Below are 21,523 nucleotides of genomic sequence, written 5' to 3'. Positions count from 1 at the left end.
ATGCAAGCAGTTGCAGCAGAAGAAGAAAAAGTATACTCCCGAACAATTGCAATTGAACTTACTAGCACTAATTGCAAGTTAACTACACGCGCGACAATCGATAATCGATAATCGATAGCAAGAGGTAGCTCAATTATCCCTCATTGTGGGGTTTCTGCTGTTGCATTCAGACATCACAGACAGCTATGGCAACACACGCCCAGAAGGTCGTCACGGGCTTAAGGTCCAATTGGACCTTCAAAGAGACAGATTCGTCCGAAGAATGGCTCGAGACTGCGCAATTCCCAACCAATATCCATCTTGATTTGATTAAGCATAACAAGTAAGCATTTGATCTTCTTTTATTCCTCTTTTTTGGTTTTGTATTTTTCATTTTTCTTAAAGCGTATTTAAACGAGCTCGTATAAATGTTACGACACCAATCATACTTCGAGGCTTCACTATCCCCAGCTTCTAGCTGGAAACCTCTCTTCGCATTACGAAGAAGAAAAGAAGAAGAAAAAGGCTTGAATTAATTGATACTAACGGATCAATGTTAAAATAGGATTCCGGATCCTTTCTTCGAGCGAAATGAGCTTAAGGTTGGCTGGGTAGCTGAAAAGTTCTGGACCTACAGAACTGTTTTCAAATCTCCAGATGCATCCGCCGCATCCTACCTCGCCTTCGATGGCTTGGATACCTACGCCACTGTCTTCCTCAATGGCAAGGAAATCCTCAAGAGTGACAACATGTTTATCTCCCATCGGATTGATGTTTCAACACTGCTTTCCAAAGATGGTGGTGAGAACGAACTGTTAATCAACTTTGAGCCCGCTCTTGAACGCGCAAAAGCTATTAGAGATGCTCATCCCGAGCACTTCTGGAAGTGCTGGAACGGCGACACTGCTCGATTGGCCGTCAGAAAAGCACAATATCACTTTGGGTGGGGTAAGTATCCAATCGAATGCAAATGCCATCTCCGTCGTATCCATGAGTAGCGGGTCCAAGATGCTTCGTAGTCTCGTTTAGCTTCCCTTGGAAAGCTACTAGCTAGCGAATACGAGGATTTTTCAAGAATGAGCTGATTCTGATTGGTGATCTCGTGCCCTCAAAAGACTGGGGTGGCGTCTACATTACCTGTGGTCCATGGAGGGATATTCGACTGGAATCATACTCGGCCCGCCTTTCCGACCTTGTAGCTGCAGTCAGCCTTACCGACGACAACAAGCAAGCTACGGTAAAGGTGACAGCGCATGTCGACAGTCCCGCGGATGCAAAAATTGCTGCATCAGCCAAGGTTGTTGTTTCTATAACGGGAGCACGCGGCATTTCCGATTCAACCGTGTCCTTGGAATCAACTGCAGAAATTGAGGCTGACGGTACTTCCGTTGCCACATTTAAAATCGACGACCCCGCACTTTGGTGGCCTCATGGATATGGAAAGGCAAATCTCTACACTATAACTGCACAGCTCTTAGGACCTAATAATACAGTTATCGACACTGTTACCAAGAAAACTGGACTTCGAAAGGCTGAGGTCATCCAAGAAACGGATAAACATGGCAAGAGCTTCTACTTCAGAATCAACGGAATCGATGTATACTGTGGAGGCAGTGACTGGATCCCAGCCGACAATTTCACGCCTCGAGTTACTAAGGAAAAATATAGGGATTGGCTCGAGTTGATGGTACATGGCAACCAAGCCATGATCAGAGTATGGGGAGGAGGTATTTTCGAAGAAGACATCTTTTACGACCTCTGTGACGAGCTAGGCCTCTTGGTTTGGCAGGATTTCCTCTTCGGCTGTGGGAATTATCCGGCATTCCCAGATATCCTAAAATCCGTTGAGATTGAAAGCAGGCAGAATGTTATCCGGCTCCGTCATCATCCGTCGATTGTTATCTATGCAGGAAACAACGAAGATTATCAATTACAGGAAACATTCGGGTTGACATACGACTATGAAGACAAGAATCCAGACAATTGGCTTAAGACGAACTTCCCAGCCCGTTACATCTATGAAAAGATTTTACCAGATATTATGGCGGAAGATGGTAATGGGGTTTTCTACCACCCTGGTAGCCCATGGGGTGATGGCAAGATTACTTCTGACAAGACCGTTGGTGATATGCATCAGTGGAATGGTATGCATGTCTATTTTAATTTTATAACTCATACAATTGGTTGACAGCTCCACTCTTTAGTCTGGCATGGAACCCAAGAAAAGTATCAGATTTTCGAGCATTTGGGTGGTCGTTTTAACAGCGAGTTCGGCATGGAAGGCTTCCCTCACATCCAAACTATAGATTCATTCTTATCACCCAATTCCTCTGAACGATACCAACAATCTTCAACCGTCGACTTTCATAACAAAGCAGATGGACACGAGCGTCGAATCGCAACTTATTTAGTCGAGAATTTTAGAACCGTTGAGGACTTCGAGGTACACCCTTCAAAACCCCAGTGTCACCAACTCATTAAAAAGATACTCCGAAATCTAACCGGTGGTATGTGCACAAATGTCTTAATTTTAGGGATTTATTCATCTTTCACAATTGGTTCAATCGGAGGCTCTCGCTTATGGGTACCGAGGCTGGCGCCGACAGTGGGGAGATTCACGACGCTGTGGTGGGGCCCTGGTCTGGCAGCTAAACGACTGCTGGCCAGGCATATCCTGGGCCATCGTGGACTACTACCTACGTAAAAAGCCAGCATACTACACTATCGCACGTGCACTACGACCGCTGGGCGTGGGAATTCAAAGAGAACATTGGGATTGGAGTGTCACACACGCAAGACCATTACCTAAAACGAAATGGGAAAGTTGGGTAACAAGTTCGAACTTGGATAGTGTGAGGGGTAAAGTCGAGGTTCGGTTTATCTCCATTTCCACCGGAAAGGACTTGGCGGAGCCTCTAGTTCAGGAAGATCTTGAGATCGTCCCGAATGGAACCACGGATAAAGTTTTTATTGGAGAGGTGGACAACGTTGAGAAGGAGCCGCACGTGTTGTCAATTACGCTGTGGGTTGACGGCAAGGTTGTGGCGAGGGATGTGGACTGGCCACAACCCCTCAAATATCACTCATTCGAGGACCGTGGTTTGAACATTCGATTCGACCTACCTGAGAAAGCCGACGGGAAAAAGAGGGATGCGCAAGGGAAGATTGTGATCACAGTTGAAAAGCCATTGAAGGGGTTGGTCTGGGAGGAGCGGACGGGTGTGAGGGTCAGCGATAGCGCCATCGACGTTGTTCCCGGCGAAGAAGTAGTCGTGGACGTATTTGGCCTCCTTAAGGGTGAAAAGGAGTTGTCTTGGAGATACTTGGGAATGTAAGCCGATGTGGCGAAAAACACCACACCGACGAAACACTCCATCGTATTTCACAGGATCTTCGTCATGGGCCCGGGATAAGTTTCGAGTATAAACGGGTTTATGGGTTTTGCTGGGCGGTTCAATTAACCGAAAAAGAGGGTATAGATTGCTGTACGAGGCGAGCTCTTCCCTGTTTATATCCAACATGCAGATGCGCCTAAGGAATTGGAGGAAGGCAGAAAAGGTCTTTTGTTTATCCTAGACAGGGATGCAGAGTTTCAATTATCCAGTCTTTCGATTCATGCTCTCGTGATCCTTAAAAGGGCGTCTCTTGTAATTTTTGTAATCCCCCTCACCCAGCAGGAGAGTTAAGTGTGTGCGCATTTGGTGGTAAATGGTTGGCCAGGTTAATTGGTGGAGAAATTATGAAGTCTGAAGTCGAGGTCAAACCACCAGCAGGCCAGGTTTCACTTGACCGCCCATATTGCGACTAACTAATGTTCCAAGATCATCCTTGAATTCGAAAAGGAAAACAGATGATTTCGGGAAAGTAAAACTTGTATCTTTATGTAAAAAGATGTTTACCTTTAGTCCGGATTATTTGGTTTCCCTTTTCAAACAGTTTTTCCATACCGGTTGTCAGGTATATATTCCGAGCCGTGGTCTGTGTGCAAGAAACCCGTCCGAGCCGCTGATAATCTGAACGCCTATACTCAAAGAGGAACCAAAGCCGGAAGACGGGGCGTGCATAACATAGCAGCCGATACGTTTTGAAGTCTCGAATCGAATAATCCGGTCGTCCTTGACATTTCGCAAGAGAGGTCTGTTCGCAACTAGATATAACGGTGAAGCGAATATATGTTTCTGGACCGGTAAAGCCATGGTAGTGGTGCGGTTACGCACTTACATTACGGTTAAAAAAGAAAACAACAGAAAAAAGGAATCGAATCTTAAGCACGTCCACGAAACATATGCAACTTCATATGCATGGAGTCAAAGGGTTACAAGTTAACTAACCTTCGATCAAGAAACTCTCATCTTTCAGGGTCATACGATACACAATAATGACACTCCGCGATGGTGTGGGAAAATGCACGCAAGGTCCGATCACATCTCCAACTGCCCGTATAGCCAATTGGAATTTCTGGCCGATACATCCAGAGGTCCATAATACGGACGACCCGGAATGGTGTGCTAAAACTCCAAGTCAGGTTCGAAATTCAACTGGCCCACTTGCCACGGATGCCATAATAAAATATGATCTTCCCAGCTCCTTCGAAATCGAAAACCTGGGTAAAGCAGACATAATTTATGTGATATGGACACTAGCCGAGCTAGCATGCCGTCCGCGGACTAACGAGCTTAAGGCGCAGAAGTGTGTCAATTCTGTGGCTTTAGGCTGCTTGGTCCGTTGGAAACATGCTGATCGAAGGGCCATGTCAATATGTTAGCGACGACACCTGATATCACGTCGGACCTGTCGATGGGGGATGTGGGGACTCACAATTGCAGTACCATTGGCACCAATCCCGCTGCTTCTGGCTCTTGGGTGTTCGAGTGCATTGTGACCTGCAGAGAAAGCGCTCAGACCCTCGAAGACACCCTTCTAGAAAAAGCTGAGAAGGTGGAGCCATGCGTAATCCAGGCAATCTTTCCGCGCTAGCTCTGACATGAATACATGTACAGTACAGGGCCCCACATGCAGCACCAGATATCGAAGGTGAAATGTAGGATCACACGAAAACGAAGTGAAAGCCACCGGAACTCCGTTTGGGGGCATTGCATAATGTCAGTGTATGTAAGTACTTGTGCTAGCCTCGAGATGCATGCAATGGAAGATATAAAAAAACACCGTCGGTGGGTAGAAAGCTTCGAAAGCTCCCCCCCCCCCCCCTCCCCCAAGATATCTAATATGATCTATCTATGTATGTACGTATGTATGTACTTCCCGGTACCTGCTGTGGCTGCTACGATAGTATCAATCTAATATAAAAGCTTGGTACACAACTAGTGTGCATGTACCTGATCGGAATTTTACAAGGTGTAGACCTGTATAATACCTGCTCGGTGTACTTCGATCCCTGCCTAAAAGCTAGTTCACAGGACAAACGACCCCCGGATAGACATGGTTTACCAAGCCTTGTATCTGCACTGCGAACTCGTTTCGAGGCCGGACGTTTAGGAACACCATCACGGCATATCCGTTAACGTAAAAAGAGTAATAGTAGTATGTCAAGCGTAGAAAATGGCTTAACCAGGGACAACTTCCCTGCAATTCCATGTTCACGAGCACGTTTCGGTCTATCGAATACGGTGTGCATGTGGTAGATAATATTATAAACGATAAAACCAAGCCGCTTCGACGGACCCGCTATCAGAAACGTTTAAGCCTGTGGCAATTGCAAGGTGCTAACGGAAGCCTTTTAATAATGGTTACCAATCGACCAGGCCTTCCTGGGTATAATCTGATCGATAAGAAGTACTACCTATTGAAACTCAACCGACAGGCGTCTGATGATTCGGAAAGAATGGCGCGGTTCCCAAGGAACCAAAGTTCTGTTCTTACCGAGCCGTTTCGAAATCTCAATTTAACAGGGCTTCATCCCCAGAAATTTATGGAGTAAACCTGGGGTAGTTTTAGTACGAAGCGTCGAGGTACAACCAAGGACCGGGCTGTGGGGCCAATCCAAAGGATGATTCGGATTTTGCTCTGTGTGGATTGCATATTGCTGATAATGGTGTATGTCTGTATGTAAGTTCTTAGCATCTGCATGATACCTTTCGGTCAAGGGACCGCCTATAACCTTGACATAACCGGCTGCTATCCAACCACCTTTTACTTCCACTTCTAGCCAGCTCCGAGTTTTTTTTAACTTGACAATTTCAATAATTTTGCAACCTCTCTTTCTCCGCTTCGATCTAAAAGTTGACGCTCAGGACTTCTTTTTTTTCGTATTTATCTTGCAGTGGTGTCGGGTTTGTTCACTTTTGTAATCTAAGCTGGATAATTGTTTTTTAACCTCGGACTCCCTCCTCCCACCGTCGTATGTATTTTCAACTCCCAAAATCTTGACCGTGGCGAAAGAAAAGAGTAAAATAAAAACCTGAAAGAAAAAAAAAGAGAGAAAGAGAGAAAGAGAGGGAGAGATGGATACTCGTACTCGAATGGCTTCACCTTACCAAGTTCTAAATACACCTGTTTCTGCGGGACCTGGAATGGAATACCCACCAGACTTTGATCGTCAACATCTTCAATACCAACAGCAGCAGCAGCAGCTCCACCAGTTGCAGCAGCACCAACAGCAGCAACATCAGCATATTTTTCAATCAAATGGCATAACCCCGATAAACACACAAATGGTGTCAAAGGCACATGGATCGAGCATTTCAAGCTCTCAATCGCCTACAACGGCGATCAGTGGAGGAATCGCTGGCCCTGGAGGATCACACACGCCAACGACACCCACAACGTCTTCAAAGAAGCCACCGGTGGGAGCGTGTATGTCCTGCAGAAAGAGGAAGGTACGGTGGAATTGCTGTCCAAAATTTCTGCACCGGAGAGCTTAGGACTATAGACTGACGGAATGTCCGTTTTTCTAGGTAAAATGCGATAACAAGAAGCCCTGCGGCCAGTGTGTCGCTCACGATCGAGTCTACGATTGTCTATACGTGCAACCGAGGCAGCGAGTATATATCACCCAAAAGTGAGTGAACAGTAGCATTTCCCCTGCCAATTTTTTCGGCTTTCTCTTGGTCTTTGCTTGTATTGTCTTCAGCATCTTATCATCTACATTTGAGAATATCAATCACGTCAGAAGGCCTGGAGAGGCTCTTCACAGCTGTTCCTTCCCCAGCTTTTTTTTTTACTCCAATCTCGTTGACCACGTCCCACACCGTTTCTCTCCACTGTTTTCCTCAGATTGCGGAGCGAAGGAGAAAAAAATACTAAGCTCCTCTCGCGTCTTTGATTACTCTGCCCGATTTTTCTGCTTTTTTCATGGTTCAGTGGTTGCCTCTAAACATCGTTGGTGGGTCGCTACTTTGTATTGGTCGACAAACCTTTGCATGGGGTTTGGCGCAACCTTTAGCCTTTTTCGAGAATCGCCCTGTACCCAAGCACTTCGGACCAAGTAGCTCCGTCCAGTAGGCCTGGTCACACTGCTGCTTCGGGAGGGCGTCCCGAAAGTTATTGGTTTGCCAGGCTCGTATCACCCCCACAAGCATTGTCCGTTCCAAACTATCTCCACTTCTTCCCTTATCTTTCCTTGGAATGTGTTGACTACGGTCTTCCAGAGCATGAAAGAACAGCCAAGGTGGTGCTGGGTATGGGCCTGCAAGACCATCACGAAGGGGTTAGAAAAACCTTTAGCTGTACCTGTCGCGAGGAAACGGCCTGATACTTGCAAAATCAAGAAATTCGGATAATTTTGATTCTTTTCGTTTTTACAACAGTCAAAATGCATCAATTCCCTCTAATATCGATGCGCCTTTTGATTTCGTCTCTCCGACTACGCTGCGAATATAAATATGCTTACTATCTTGTTCAACAGATACACCAAGGAGTTAGAGGAACGAGTGTCTATGCTCGAGGGTTTGGTTAAACAACATCTGCCAAACATAGACATCAATACTTTAGAAGGTTCAGCTTCGTCGCCATCTTCTCTTTCTCAGCAATTATCCCTTAGGAGCGGGGCCTACTCAGGAAATTCCGTGACAACCGATACCACGGATCCTGATCTAGGGGAGAAGACTCTTCCTGAGGAGACTCCTTTGCATTGCGACGGGTATGAATGGGATGAGAAACAAGTCTTTAATGAGATTGCTTCTGTTGTTGATGGAATGGCCTCTCTATCCGTCGATGTCGACAAAGGCTCGTCTTATCTAGGAGCTTCATCTGGTGCCGCTGTGTTCCGAATTGCACGACAGCTATCAAAAAGACAAGGAAGTTCAGTATCCGAATCGTGGAGTGGTCTAGACGTCGATTCTTGTAATTCGTCACCTTCGATACAGGGCCAGGGCTTCGGGATACCTAGGATGATACCGGCAGGGGAGACCAATGGGACTGGCACGCCGCCTTCTCACGTCGCGGATGATTTGATAAAGTCGTATTTCACTTTCTTTCACAAATCATATCCAGTCCTCCATGAACCCACTTTCCTTGCCCAATATAAGGGTGTCTTGCCTCGGCCTGTGGATGGATCGTAAGTCAATTAACCTCGATTCTCTTGAAAACTCATGTCTCATTTACTGATTTCTTTCCTAGATGGCCGCTAGTCCTTAACATGATCTTTGCGATTGGGTCTTGGACGAGCTCTACTACTCCTAATGATCTCGATATATACTATTATGAACAGGCTAGACATCACCTTACAGCCGATATTTTCGAGTCGGGAAGGTTGGGAATGGTCCAAGCTTTGACCCTTATGGCGAACTATCTTCAAAAGAGAAACAAGCCAAACTCCGGTCATATCATTATGGGGATTGCCATTCGTATGGCACTCAGTCTTGGACTTCACAGAGAATTCCCAGATTGGAATGTTGCTCCCCTTCAGAAGGAGATTCGTAGGAGAGTATGGTGGAGTTTGTTTGTTCTCGATGCTGGTGCTTGCGTGACTCTCGGCCGCCCAGTGACATTTGGCGACGGTACATTGGGTGCACTCAACGTCCGGCTTCCATTAAACGTCCAAGATGAGGTAGGTTAATATATTTCCCAGCAGAGCCCCCCCTCCCCTGCACCCACTCATACCATTGTCGAAAACTTTGCATTGATAGATTTCTTAAAGCTCATTACGTCCGCACAGGATTTCCCCGCTTCCGCTGCCATGATCCCGACGCCTTGCAATGAACCGACACCCTACAGCTGCTTGATAGCCCAAGCCACTTTTGCCAGGGTGGCGGTTAAGATACATTCTCGATTATTGGCTGGCAGCCTATCTTCGTACGAAGAAATCCAGCCATTTGATGAGATGATAAATCGATGGGCAGCTTCCTTGCCAACGTATCTAGCTGTTGATGAGTCGCCCAGTGAACCAGCATGGCTAGCTTTACCGAGGGGAATCTTTTGGTGGAGAGCTCGAGACCTAAGACTCATTCTCTATCGACAACTCTTTTTTAACCTCGTGATGGAAGGAAAAGGCGGAAAGCGAGGATCCGTCGTTGGAGACAGCAAAGACAGCAAACTCTCTGAGAAAACTAATGAGAAGGTTATCAATATTTGCAGAGAGGTTGCTAAGCAATCCATCAACGGAATCCATAATTTCTATAAAACTCAGCCTCATAACCAAGGTGGCACTTGGTATGTGGTATACTTTATTTTCTCTGCGGTCTTCATCCCGCTAGTATCACTGCTAGCAGACCCACTTGAGGAAACCGACGCATCAGGCTCAGAAAGCGCCAATGCAAAGGACTGCAAGGAGCAAATCGATAAAGTATTATGGGTCATGCATGCGGCCAAGTCTGTCATCCCGGCAGCAGGTCGATGCATTGACGCCATAAATTCTCTGCTCTCTCCCTTGACCCAATTCAGGGACGTCGGAAAAGATCAAGCGAATAGTCAGGAGGACAGTGCCATGACATCCATACAGGATGGCGAAACCACCATTCACAGCAACGGATTATTCAATGCCGACGCTGGACATCCGAATGCTCGGTCGACCTTGTCAGTCATTAACGAGCATCCGCAAACCCAATACAATAATAATGGAAACTACGATTTCCTGGAGCAAGCCAACTTTGATTTCTGGTTGAACGGCGGAATGGTTAACAGCGTCGACCCAAACGCTGCTAACAATCCTGTTAGTCCTTTCAATCCGAATATGGCTACGACGACATATGTGCCACAACAAGGCCAGATTACCTGGCAGAATGGCGATGTGGTCGGTAGCATGAGGTCGAGTTGGTCTGAGTCCTATTGGTAAAATCATCTACCACTCTACATGATGTTTTACATCACCCCTTTTCATTTCACTGTATCATATTATTAATTTTTATTACCTTTGTGTCGTACCAGTCATTCCTTCTATCTGTTGTATTCTGTACCAAAAATCTCGTTGTTGTTTTCCGAGTTTGTCGCCATCTATCTGCATTTTGTTTTTTTGTGGGAATATTTTTTTTGTCACAGGCGAAAGGGATTGGCCTTCACTGTTTTGAACAAAAAAAAAGTACAAAATCTATTCGTTCATTTATTTACCTACTCTTTTCGGGTATACCATTGGAAGTTTCCGCAAATCTTTTGGGCGTTATCCATGCGTTTGAGCATTTTTCTCTCGCAGGTATGCGTGGTTCTTGCTTCACAGTTTTACCTTGTCTATACATACTTAGGTATCTGCATTTTTTTTTTTCCTATTTGAGAGTATCGGAGCTTCACATTGCATCTTATCTTGCGCTCTTCTTTCTTTGTATATTATTAATTCTTTCGTTCGTTTATATAATTTTTCTTCTTTTTATATATATCTTAACTACTCAAATATTCCCTTTAGAACCCGAAGCAACGGACATGCATTGTAGGTCTTTAAAGAAAATGCCCTCAATATAGCCTCAAAACTTAATTGACTTTCCGAACGAAAGTTAATCTAAAAATATGGCTATGCATACACCTATGAGTTCCTATACAACTTGAAATTGAACAGGCTTTACATACTACATATCACGACATTTGCAAAATAATAATAACCGGTCTTAGAGCTCTGGGATACAAACTGGGCGCTAGATCTGGCTACTATGGGCCAGTTTTGCGTTTTTACCACGCAAAACCAGGACGTGGATTCTTGGGCACGCGGGTCAAAATGGTTCGCAATGGGAGGGCTCCGCACTAAGTCCTTTTTAAAAAGACTAATCAAAAACATCGTTATGCCGGGCTTGGGAACGGGGTTTAGATATAATGAAGTCGGAGATGTTGTTCGCTTGGACCCAAATGATCCTCATAGCCTTGTCAAGGAGCTAAGACGGCGGGGCCTAGCCGGCGGTGAGTTTCAAAATATTTTTTATATATTTTTTTCTTTCTCCTTTTTTGATTTCCTTATATGATGAGGTTTGCTAACAAGCTTTATTCATTTATTCTATGAGATACTAGTTATTGTATGGCCAACTGAAACATTTGTAATTGGCGGCTTAGGTCAATTATACTTGATCGAGGAAGATGATATACCCCTTAGTATCGTTCGAGATGCCGCCTGGAGTGTTGCTGTATATCCTGCTAGTCAGGCCCGCAAAGTGGCGCTTTATGTTGGATGTGAGGATTTACGAAAACTGGCGTTCAACCATCGATGTCCTGCATTCCTTGGGGGTAACCCCGGAGTTGATATAGACACTTCCCTTGCTCCGCCACCTTACAAAGAGAAGGCGACGCCTCAAGAAAAGGTTGAAGATCTAGAGTATGTTAGCCCCTCCCCCCATCGATACACTACCTGTGGTAATATTATACTAAAAGATAGCTTTTAGATGGTTTGATCCCACCATAGTCAACTCCACGGGTGACTCTCGGTAATATCATCGAGATTATTTTCGAGGTTGTTTAACCAGCGTCATGCCCCGTATGATATACGTTCTAATTTACCCACGTTGTATCGATAGCCACAACGTATGGCATATCGTTCACCGAAAGTATTATATTATTCCCCAGGCTAATGGTATATTAATTCAAAACCCAACGTAATAGACAGTGGATGTTGTCTCGTACCCAGACCTGGGAGAGTGGATGGACTATATTTAAAAATTTTTAGGACCAAGATGGAATTTATTACCGACGTCAAGTTTCAGAGCCAGATCGCTCTGCTGTCAAAAATCAGACCTTCTCCAATACCATGGCCACTAGAACTACTCCCCGGCGGAATTCAGGGCCGCAATTAACTTCGACGCCCGCGGTGGGCCACGGTAGCGCGCCTCCATCCCGAATTTTTGTTCTCCCGATTCATCCAATCCCATATTGCAGAGCGACGCCGCCAATTATCATAAACCGGTTACCTAACGACCCAACAGATCTCCGGTATCTCCAACAGATCCGGAACAGGTACCCTCGATGGGTAGTTTTGTTTTGTCGTGAAAATATATTTCAACGGGTTATGGAAATCAAGTGGTTGAAGATCGTTCATATGCTAAGTGTGCTTGCAAGCCCTTGAAACTATATGTAAGTTTTTTTTTACATTTTTGCCCGTTTAGACTCTCTTTGTTGGTGCTTTATCTCCCTAGCTAATATCTAAGGCATCCAAGGCCCTGTAGAACATCGAAATCGATAGAAACAAAGGGGAAGATAGAGGAAGGGAAATGGGTCAGGATTGCTAAAATGTGCCAATTGCGCAATATTATAGCACAACTAGGTGTACTGCAGTATTTAGTACAAACTACATACTCAATCTGTATGGTATTAGTCTGATTTGGCACTGTACTGAGGTGCCATAAGATATACTAGATTAATTTAAAACTCATACCAACTTATCACTAAGCAGTCTCAGCTCTAACCAATATTTCGAATCAGTTTCACAAAATTAATTAAGATAGAAAATATATCGAATCCAAAACAATCCCACCAAATAGGTTTAACTTTGCCGTACACAAAAGAGAAATAGAAACTAAAAACCCCAAAAAACTTACGCGGCCATGACGAAATCCACGGCACCTTCCCGTCCCCAAATGTGCAACCTCTTCATCCTTTCCAACACAAAAAAGAAACATAACGTTGTGTAACATCCCCAAAATGGCTCTAGCCAACCACCACGTGATCAAAACTGGAGATACCATTTCTAGCTTCCCAAAACCCGGCTGAAATGACTGACCGAACGCCGTGCAACGTTAGCCTTGATAACTCTATAAAACCAACCGTTCCTTGGAGGGAAAAAGCCCCCCCAGAAAATTAAATAAGCCTAGAATTCGATCAGCAGCACTTCCAAGAACTTAACTTCTTCTTCAAACCCAAATAAACCAGTGCGCCGTCGACATTACCTAATTACCACAAAATCAACGCATGTAACCATCTCAGCCCTTCCATAGACCTCATCCCAAAGTTACATAGACGTTTATTGAACGAAATAAAGAATAAGACACAATAACAAAAAAAAAGATGAAAATAATAATAGTAGGCACCGGCATCTCCGGCCTAACAGCCTACCACTTCCTCCACCGCTTCCTAACCCCTCTCCTCCCAAACCTCCAAATCGATGCCTACGAATCCTACAAATCCCCATCAATAGGCATCGGCGGCACCCTCGGTCTCGCCCCAAACGGCCTATACACCATAAAACTAATCTCCCAAGAAGCCCACTCCGCAATTCTCGCGTCAGGTTTCCCCTGTGCTAAATTTGAATTTAGAAATTCGAATGGTAAAGTATTGGGTTTAATGTCCACGGGCTCCCCGGATAGATACCCTGGTACTGGTGGAGAGGTGATGCATTCCAGAGCTGCTATATATGGTGAGATTTTGAAAGTATTGGAGGAACAGGGGGCTAGGATACATTATGGAAAGACGGTGGTGGGTGTTGTTCCGAAAGAGGAGGGAGTTGAGGTTACTTTCAAAGACGGAGAGGTTGTGATGGCGGATTTGGTGATTGGGGCAGATGGTATTAAGAGTACAGTACGGAAAGCGGCATTTCCGGGTGTTGAGGCACGGTTTGAGTATGAATAGCACCAACTACTATGCCCATACATATAGCCGGGATAACTGACCAAATTCTCGGTATTTAATACAGAGGCTTAGTAGGAGTCGGTAGTACTATAACTTATAGCGCAGTCCCAAGCAGTGAACACCCAAAGGAAATCCCGTACGACTACAAAAATTCAAAATACTCACCCACAGTCATGACCTTCGGGAGTAATGGATTCTTCGGATACTCACCGATAAATTCAAAGACCGGAGACGAGGGACGCTATCAATGGTGGAGTACAGCTGAATCAGATAGCGAGGATAGAGATCTTCCGATCGAAGAGATTGAACGACAATTGTTGGAAAGACATAAGGATTGGGTTAACCCGGAAGGCGAGAAAGTAATAGATAGTATTATCAGGTGTGTTTGGTTATTTTTCATTGCTTTCTAGATCTAGGTTTCAGGCAGAGACGACTAACCGTACGACGATTTGACATTATAAAGATTCGCCATCCAACAGCACAAAGATAGCGCAGAAACAGATCGATCTAAACGAATTTTAGTTTTGCCAAACTACTTCATGCAAACTATGGAGCAGTACCACAGCGACGACGGGAAAATTCTCTTAATGGGAGATTCTGCGCATGGTGAGTAAAAAATATTTTCTGATTAGACCTATAGTTCACTCAAATGTTTTTTGTATACAGTCATGCCGCCGCACTCAGGCCAAGGAGTCTCTCTCGCCTCCGAAGACGGTTACGTCTACGCTCGACTTTTAGCACATGAGATCCAGCGAACAAAGGCCGCCGAATCAAAAGATTACAAGACCGCATTGTCAACCGCCGGAAAATACTACACCGAAATGAGAAAGCCGCGGAGTGACAAGATAATGGCAATCGCAGCAAAATCAGGAAATATGAAACGGAACCTCAGCTGGTGGGAAGAGAAGTCGAGAGATTTCTTTTTCGGATTATTCCGTGAGTTTACATTCTACCCAAGAATGGTTATGCTTTAACGGTGAGAATATATACTGATTTATTTAAAATTACAGTAAGATTTGCCCCTGACAGCATACACGACGGGACATTTGGGTACAAAGTTGATGAGGAAGTTGATAAGTTTTTATCAACGAAGTCGTAAAGACTATTGATATATATTGCATGACTGAAAAACAAGAATATAAATCTCCGATCTTTTTGTATTATTTCCGGGCAAGCTTAGCTTAATTCCATTAAAAGCACAATCTCCACTCTTCTTTGACTCGAGAACCCTGTGATCCCGTGCCTTCAAACAACGCAGAAAATACAACAAATATCAAATGGATAGGACGATATTAACTCACTTTCTTCCCTTCAATAAAAACTACCTCATTTCTTTAATAAAAGTCGAGAATAATTAAAAAAAAGGTCTCAGACATCTGAAGCCATGAGCACTAAAGAGAACAATTTCCCATGCACCCGACCCATGCCATCCACGTACCAGACGAATGTGCATGGCACCCCCCCACAAGGCCACCTAGAAGACGCACAAATATTATATCGAAATACCATGCCTCAGACTTCACTTAACTAGGTAGCCATAGTATTAGTCTTGTATTTAGGATACCCGTAACCTAAATTTAGTCAAAAGAAAGACGACTAAAACCATGCCCTTCCCGCAAACCCCCTACACCTACACCGCCCATCTCCTAACCACCCTCCTCCTCCTAACCCTCACCTTCCACCCGACCCCAACAACCGCCTACTACCAACTAGCCTCTCGCAGCAAACGCGGCGAATGGTTCGGAAACTTCCCAAAGTACACCTCCGGCAGTCGCATGGGCGACAACAAAGTCACCAAATGCATCTCCTACACAAACACCAGTGACCGCGGTGCCGTTATCGCCGTCACAATCTACAACCAACCGGGATTAGGAACCAGCGCACCCGTATTCGCTTTCTACGAGGATACCGTCTGTGGTGGTAAGGGATCCGGGGCTAGAAACCCCACTTTTGTTGCGGTTTTGGATAAACCGTTTGCTGGCGGGGAGGATGGCGAGGAGGAGTACTATAACCCTGATGACGTCGATGGGGTTTGGTTGATTAATCTACTTCAGGCAACAGGAAAGGAACCGACGTTTAAAACTATGAAGGCGTTGGATTATGCTTCTGAATTGCATCCTAAGGGTTTACTCGCAGGAACGGAGGATGATCCGGCGCAGGTGATATATAGATGGAATAATAAAGGTGTTCGAGAACGGAATTACATCACGGGATCGGTTGTAAAGATCGAAGAGCCTGGTGGGATTATTGAAAGACTAACTACCAGCTCGGATATGTACATGGCTATTCGAGATTTAACCGAGCGAGCACTTCGTCCCGGGTCTGAGAATATTCCAAACCCTTTACCCAAATATTTTCAACAAGTGGTTAACGGGGAAGTTGCTGGTGGTTTGACAGCGCCATACTTGGGTGATGCTATAAACAGCGAGGCTGATATCAGAAGGAAGAAAATAGAAATGAGAAGACAGAGTAAGCAGCAAAGGATAGAAAACCCACAAGGGATAAAAAATATTCTGTCAGCGATTGAAAGGGAACAAGAAGGAGACATGAGTGATACATCTGTTCAAGTCGAGCTTGAGGATTTCCTTGCAAGTTTAGATGACGATGAGCCGGAACCACGAATCGAGGAGCCGAAACCACAGGCTCAAGAACCAGAACCACGAATTGAAGTCTCAGGACCACGGATTGATCTTGAAGGGCCTGAATCGAGATCTGAAGAATTCGACCAGCTCCGCAAAGACCTAGAGCTAGAACCGGCAGCAGCGACACTAGACCAATCAAACATCATCCAGCAAGAAGCACAACCCGCCGTAGAGGAATTCGAAGGCGATCTTTACATGGATGTCATTGGCGCCAAAGTACTACCCGAGAAACAGCTCATCGAAGTAGAGTACGGCGGAAGCGAAACACCAGATGACCAAAGACTCGTCAAGGCGCCCGAGCCAATCGACGACCTCGATAGCCAGGACAGTAGAAATAGTGCCCGTGCCCGTGCCTTCCAGCAGTTTATGGAAAAGGCAGCAAGCATACAACCGGGCCCGGACCAACAGGTAACTGAAACTATACCCCCAATAAAGACAGAATGGGAATTGGGAGATCCAGTTACGCCTGTCTCGTTAAGGATTCGGCCCGATGGCGTTACCATAGTACCAAACCCCCAAAATCAAAAAGTTCCCATTACCCAGCCTTCCAAAAAAGCTCGAGTCCAGCTCGAGGATCCCATAGTAATATCCTCAGACGGATCCGTTGCTGAAGAGGAACCACGAGCGGCAGACGTCATGGAAATAGAAGAAGAAATAGTCCAGGATGCTCAAACCGGACAAATTCTACCCCAAGCTATAGTCGAAGAACAGGTACAAGAACAAGTCGAAGAACAAGTCCAACAGCAAATCCAAGAGCAAATCCAAGAACAAATCCAAGAGGAAATCCAAGAACAAATCCCCCAACCCCAAAACCCCAATATAAACCAAGAAGAATTCCCAATCGAAAGAATCGCCGCAGTAGACGCAATCGAAGAAGAAGAACCTCTAGCTCTCCAAGAAATCCAACAATCAATCCAACAATCAATCCAACCCCAACCCCAATCCGAACAATTCCCACCCCCGCAAGCAAGAACCCGGGAGAGCGGTGAATCCTCCCAATCGGCCCTCAGGTTTCGAGACAGCATGATGGGCTTTCAGCTGGAACCTTTCATAAGAAGGTCCAGTACTTCGACGGGTAGGAGACCACGTGGTAGTCGACAGTCAGAACAATCCTTACCACGTGCATCTTTCGATGACATAGAAAACCCACTGCCCGCCTCAATACCAAATTCAAATGATAGGATAGCCTTGGAAAGTTTCCTAGAACAAGAAGATCAGTTACCAAGGGGTGAAGGCTCATTTGAAAACTATGAAGGATTTGTGGCCGGAAGAAGGCGGGGCTCGGGTAGTCCACCAACATAGGGATATACCATGTAGGTTTAGACATATATGAAACAATGGAAGAGACTGTTTATTGCGTAAGAAGCTCGGGAATATATCCTTTTGTAGTAGTAAAATAGTTGTGTCGATATTTTTGTTTCTCATAGAACCCGTCTTTAATACCGCGAAGCAGTCCCGTCGCCTCGAAGAAAACACCCCGCTTCGTTTGTACAAAGAAAGCTACCCAGATAATATATTACAGGAGGAAAGGGTCAAAAGGGGGGCAGTCAAAGATATACAATGACCAAGAAAGGAAGAAAAGAGGGCAAGACAATCCGCAAAATAGAAAGAGAAAGAAGGGGGTAAAAGAGGAAACGCAGCAACCAAAACCTGGGAAGCCTATATACCTGTGCTTTAATAATAGAGTAATAAAGAGACGTCAAAAAAATATTATCTCTATTTCGGAAAGAACCAAAAGAATTTGTTCCAAGAAGATAGGCACGCTAGCTATCGTAACGTTTTGTGCCCATACATAAATAGAATAGAGGAGGGGGTAAGGGCAGGGCGAATAGTGTGAGGGAGGGAGTAATTTGAGGGTAAAAGAAAACTAAAGAAGAGGGGAGGGGAATCACAATACACAAAAATAAGGCATTACAGATTATTGTAGGAAAAGATAAAGAAACCAAACTAGCAGAAGAGATCGATCATCACCTCGTATAAACCTTTACAACTCCATCACCACCACCGCTGACGACCCAACGGCCATCTGCAGACCAAACAACGACACAAGCGCCTTCTTCACGCATAAGTCTATGGGCCGGAAGTTCTTGAATACAAGCTCGCTTCTCCAAATCCCAGAACCTAAGTGAACCATCATGAGCGGCAGAAACTAGCATCTTTAACTCGGTCTGCAAGGCAAGTGAAGAAATTGCTGCAGGGTGTGCGAGCATGTTATATGTGCATTGTCCTAGAATCCGTCAGTAAAAATCAAAGAAATACTATATATCTCTTCATAAACATACCAGAATTTGCATCATAAAACCGAACAAATCGATCCTCGGTACCAGCAATAACGACGCCAGTGACACCATCACGACCTCCACCAGTCGCTCCACCGCCAACAGCTTCTTCCTCAACGCCCTCCTTCGGGTCAACATCACTGATTCCCAGGGTGGTCGCAACGACGGTGTTAACACCCGTAGCCGGTGTTCCATCATATGACTCTAAGGAGCTCATCCCAACCAACTCCTCGCCGGTCTGGCTGTCATAGATCAAGACACTCGCGTCGTTCCAAGCAACGATGAAAGTCTCACCGGTAGGTGACAACGGAGTAATAGCGGTTGGGGAAGCTCCGCCTTCACGAGAGATTGTAGTAACCAGGTGAGACGAAAATTCTTCCTTGCCGGCAGAATTCAGGAAGTTGGATTGGGTACTGCGGACGCTACTATGTGCAGACTTGACAGGCGGAGAAACAGTCCAAATTTTGATAGTGCCGTCGGCGGATCCACTAACAACAGTGATTCGGTCATCCAACCGACTGATTGGCAGGACACAAACAGCCCAGACGACGTCGGTGTGACCGACGAGCGTAGCTCGGGCCTCAACCCGGCCCTTCTGCCAAACCTTCACCGTCGTATCGGCGCTTCCTGAGAAGATCCAACCCTCGCAATCATTGCTAAGACCGCCGGAGAGGCTAGCAGTATGAGAGGATGCTAAAGAGGTGACCATAGCTGTATGACCCCTGTGGGTAAAGGTGCAGGCTACATCCACATCCGACATCCCCGGGTTCAAATAGCCACCAGGAATAGTCCATCTCTTGATAACACCATCATCTCCACCACTACAGATTTCAGGCTCGATAGCTGATCCGCCACCAGTGAACGTAATAGCCCTGACAACATCTAAATGCCCTCTCAATTGAAACTTGACCTTATGACTAGTACCTGGCTCTTGTTTCAAAGCACTCAGCGCAGCTTCTTGCGACAGCCGTCGACGAGTAATAGACTTTCTACGAGCAGAGCCCGGTGGAGCAGCTTGCGGCTGTTGTTCGGTAACTGGTGGTTGCGGCTTTTCCTCTTCAAAATCCCATGCATCGTCCATAGACTCCGTGGCCGCAGCTTTTGGCCTACCAATTCTACGAAGAGAGATACGTCCGGTATCAGCTGAATCTAAGGGCTCGCCAAGAGCATCGTTCTTATATGTGACCTTTTCGATAATTTCATCTGGAAGCTGGGTGTCGACGACAGACTGGGCTTCAGAAGGAACCTGCTTGGCTATAACATGGTTCTGTCGGGTTTCATGGGCGTGAGAGTACGGTAAATTCGTATTATTTGGTTGAGAAGTTTGATGTGGTAGTGCTACAGGAGGGGATGGGAGGATCGAAATCGGAGCGGGGTGCAGGGACCTCGAGAAAGCAACTCCGTTCCCAGTCGGCTGTGTATCAGGGAACTTTTGTATCTGCTGTGATGCTAGCTGGTGCGGGAAAGGTGGGATAGACGAGATCTGTTGCTCCATGGAAAGCGGAGCACCTGTGATAGGATCTATGTTCTGAGGAGGATTAGGAGGAGGTGGGTGGTTCGGGGGGAGAAGAAGGTAGGTAATCTCCTTGAGACATTCATCGAGATAATGTCTGCTCTTCTTTCTCGCTTCTTCTGAACGTAAAGAGATCTGAGGTATCTCGGGAATGATATTTTTCAGCTGATCTAAACCCTCGCAAGAAATCATCATTAGTAAGAACCGTCCTAAAATCTTAGAGGGCGCTCAGGATAAAATCCGTTACCTTCAGAATCTTCAGAAGCTGCTCCATTCACCTTCGCACTCTTCGATCTACGCCAAATCACCCCAGAGACCATTAGCCGCACGCTCAATCACATCCGCCAAAACCTGTATGCCACAGAAACCTACCTCTCTTGCTTCAGCGCTGATTCCAGCATCTTAACCCTCTTAAGGTATCCCTGCTGCAGCCTCTTAGCCGCCGAACTCTCCCCTTCCAGCTTAGCGATGCGAGCTCTCATCTCAGCTCTTTCTATTTCCCATTGATTCCGCTCACGTTCATGACGATGCCATTCGGTTTGGAGGAAACGCATGACACCTAGGTAACACCATAAAAGCCATTCCATTGCCGTGATCCCCAAACGAGGACACAGTAGCTCAAAAAGTCAGCACTCATGCCTTAAGAACCAAAAAACCAAAATAACAAATAATAAAGATATGAAATTCCTAGAAAAGCTCAAAAAAGAGCTATTCCAGAGCTCCATCTAGAATACCAAACAAACTCGGGAAGTAGGAAAATCCCAGTACTTGCCTTGTAGGGTATATTCAGTCCCCGTCGGCTGACCAGGGTGAATACCAGCTGGAGCACCAGCACCTTGTGCCCCTCCTCCATCGCCTGCGCCGCCGGCGTTATGCGACTGCCAAGCCATTGTATACGATTAAAGTTGAAAAGTAAGGTTGTAAGGGTATCGAAAAGCGAAATATCAAGGAATTTTCAACTGGGTTTTTGGTCGGGGCCAGGGTGTCGTGAGAGGTAGGGAGGACGGACTCTGCAAGCTGATCCGTTTTTGCAGGGGGATCGAGACGGAGGTCAGAGAACGAAAGTCTGGGTCGTGACGGTCGTGACAAGGGAAGGAAGACGGTATTTCGAGGAGGGTAAGGGTATCCCAAGACGCGATGATTGGTAGCGATATGAAGGATAGTGGGTAGGAAGCTGGTGC

General features: G+C 45.7%; 6 protein-coding genes across 6 annotated transcripts; 5 read left to right on the top strand and 1 right to left on the bottom strand.

The window, feature by feature from the left end:
* Positions 1-185: 185 nt before the first annotated feature.
* AOL_s00215g262 (uncharacterized protein) lies at positions 186-3,314 on the top strand (the record flags this gene model as incomplete). Its single annotated transcript, XM_011129464.1, has 5 exons — positions 186-322; positions 545-927; positions 1,095-2,123; positions 2,184-2,422; positions 2,514-3,314. The coding sequence occupies 5 exons, from the start codon at positions 186-188 to the stop codon at positions 3,312-3,314; spliced, it is 2,589 nt and encodes an 862-aa protein (XP_011127766.1).
* Positions 3,315-6,440: 3,126 nt separating this feature from the next.
* Positions 6,441-10,210, top strand: AOL_s00215g261 (uncharacterized protein; the record flags this gene model as incomplete). The annotated part of the gene is made up of 5 exons (XM_011129463.1): positions 6,441-6,815; positions 6,894-6,997; positions 7,844-8,494; positions 8,557-8,986; positions 9,011-10,210. The coding sequence occupies 5 exons, from the start codon at positions 6,441-6,443 to the stop codon at positions 10,208-10,210; spliced, it is 2,760 nt and encodes a 919-aa protein (XP_011127765.1).
* Positions 10,211-11,141: 931 nt separating this feature from the next.
* On the top strand, positions 11,142-11,778 carry AOL_s00215g260 (uncharacterized protein; the record flags this gene model as incomplete). Its single annotated transcript, XM_011129462.1, has 3 exons — positions 11,142-11,256; positions 11,365-11,665; positions 11,733-11,778. The coding sequence occupies 3 exons, from the start codon at positions 11,142-11,144 to the stop codon at positions 11,776-11,778; spliced, it is 462 nt and encodes a 153-aa protein (XP_011127764.1).
* Positions 11,779-13,347: 1,569 nt separating this feature from the next.
* Positions 13,348-15,007, top strand: AOL_s00215g259 (uncharacterized protein; the record flags this gene model as incomplete). Its single annotated transcript, XM_011129461.1, has 5 exons — positions 13,348-13,898; positions 13,973-14,287; positions 14,372-14,514; positions 14,575-14,844; positions 14,919-15,007. The coding sequence occupies 5 exons, from the start codon at positions 13,348-13,350 to the stop codon at positions 15,005-15,007; spliced, it is 1,368 nt and encodes a 455-aa protein (XP_011127763.1).
* Positions 15,008-15,512: 505 nt separating this feature from the next.
* Positions 15,513-17,852, top strand: AOL_s00215g258 (uncharacterized protein; the record flags this gene model as incomplete). The annotated part of the gene is made up of 1 exon (XM_011129460.1): positions 15,513-17,852. The coding sequence occupies one exon, from the start codon at positions 15,513-15,515 to the stop codon at positions 17,850-17,852; it is 2,340 nt and encodes a 779-aa protein (XP_011127762.1).
* Positions 17,853-18,517: 665 nt separating this feature from the next.
* Positions 18,518-21,232, bottom strand: AOL_s00215g257 (uncharacterized protein; the record flags this gene model as incomplete). The annotated part of the gene is made up of 5 exons (XM_011129459.1): positions 18,518-18,777; positions 18,833-20,512; positions 20,590-20,636; positions 20,715-20,901; positions 21,082-21,232. The coding sequence occupies 5 exons, from the start codon at positions 21,230-21,232 to the stop codon at positions 18,518-18,520; spliced, it is 2,325 nt and encodes a 774-aa protein (XP_011127761.1).
* Between the last annotated feature and the right edge of the window lie 291 nt (positions 21,233-21,523).

Source organism: Orbilia oligospora (genome assembly GCF_000225545.1).
Source record: "Orbilia oligospora ATCC 24927 unplaced genomic scaffold scaffold00215, whole genome shotgun sequence".
Lineage (NCBI taxonomy): Eukaryota > Fungi > Ascomycota > Orbiliomycetes > Orbiliales > Orbiliaceae > Orbilia > Orbilia oligospora.
This window is presented reverse-complemented; position numbering and strand designations above follow the sequence as displayed.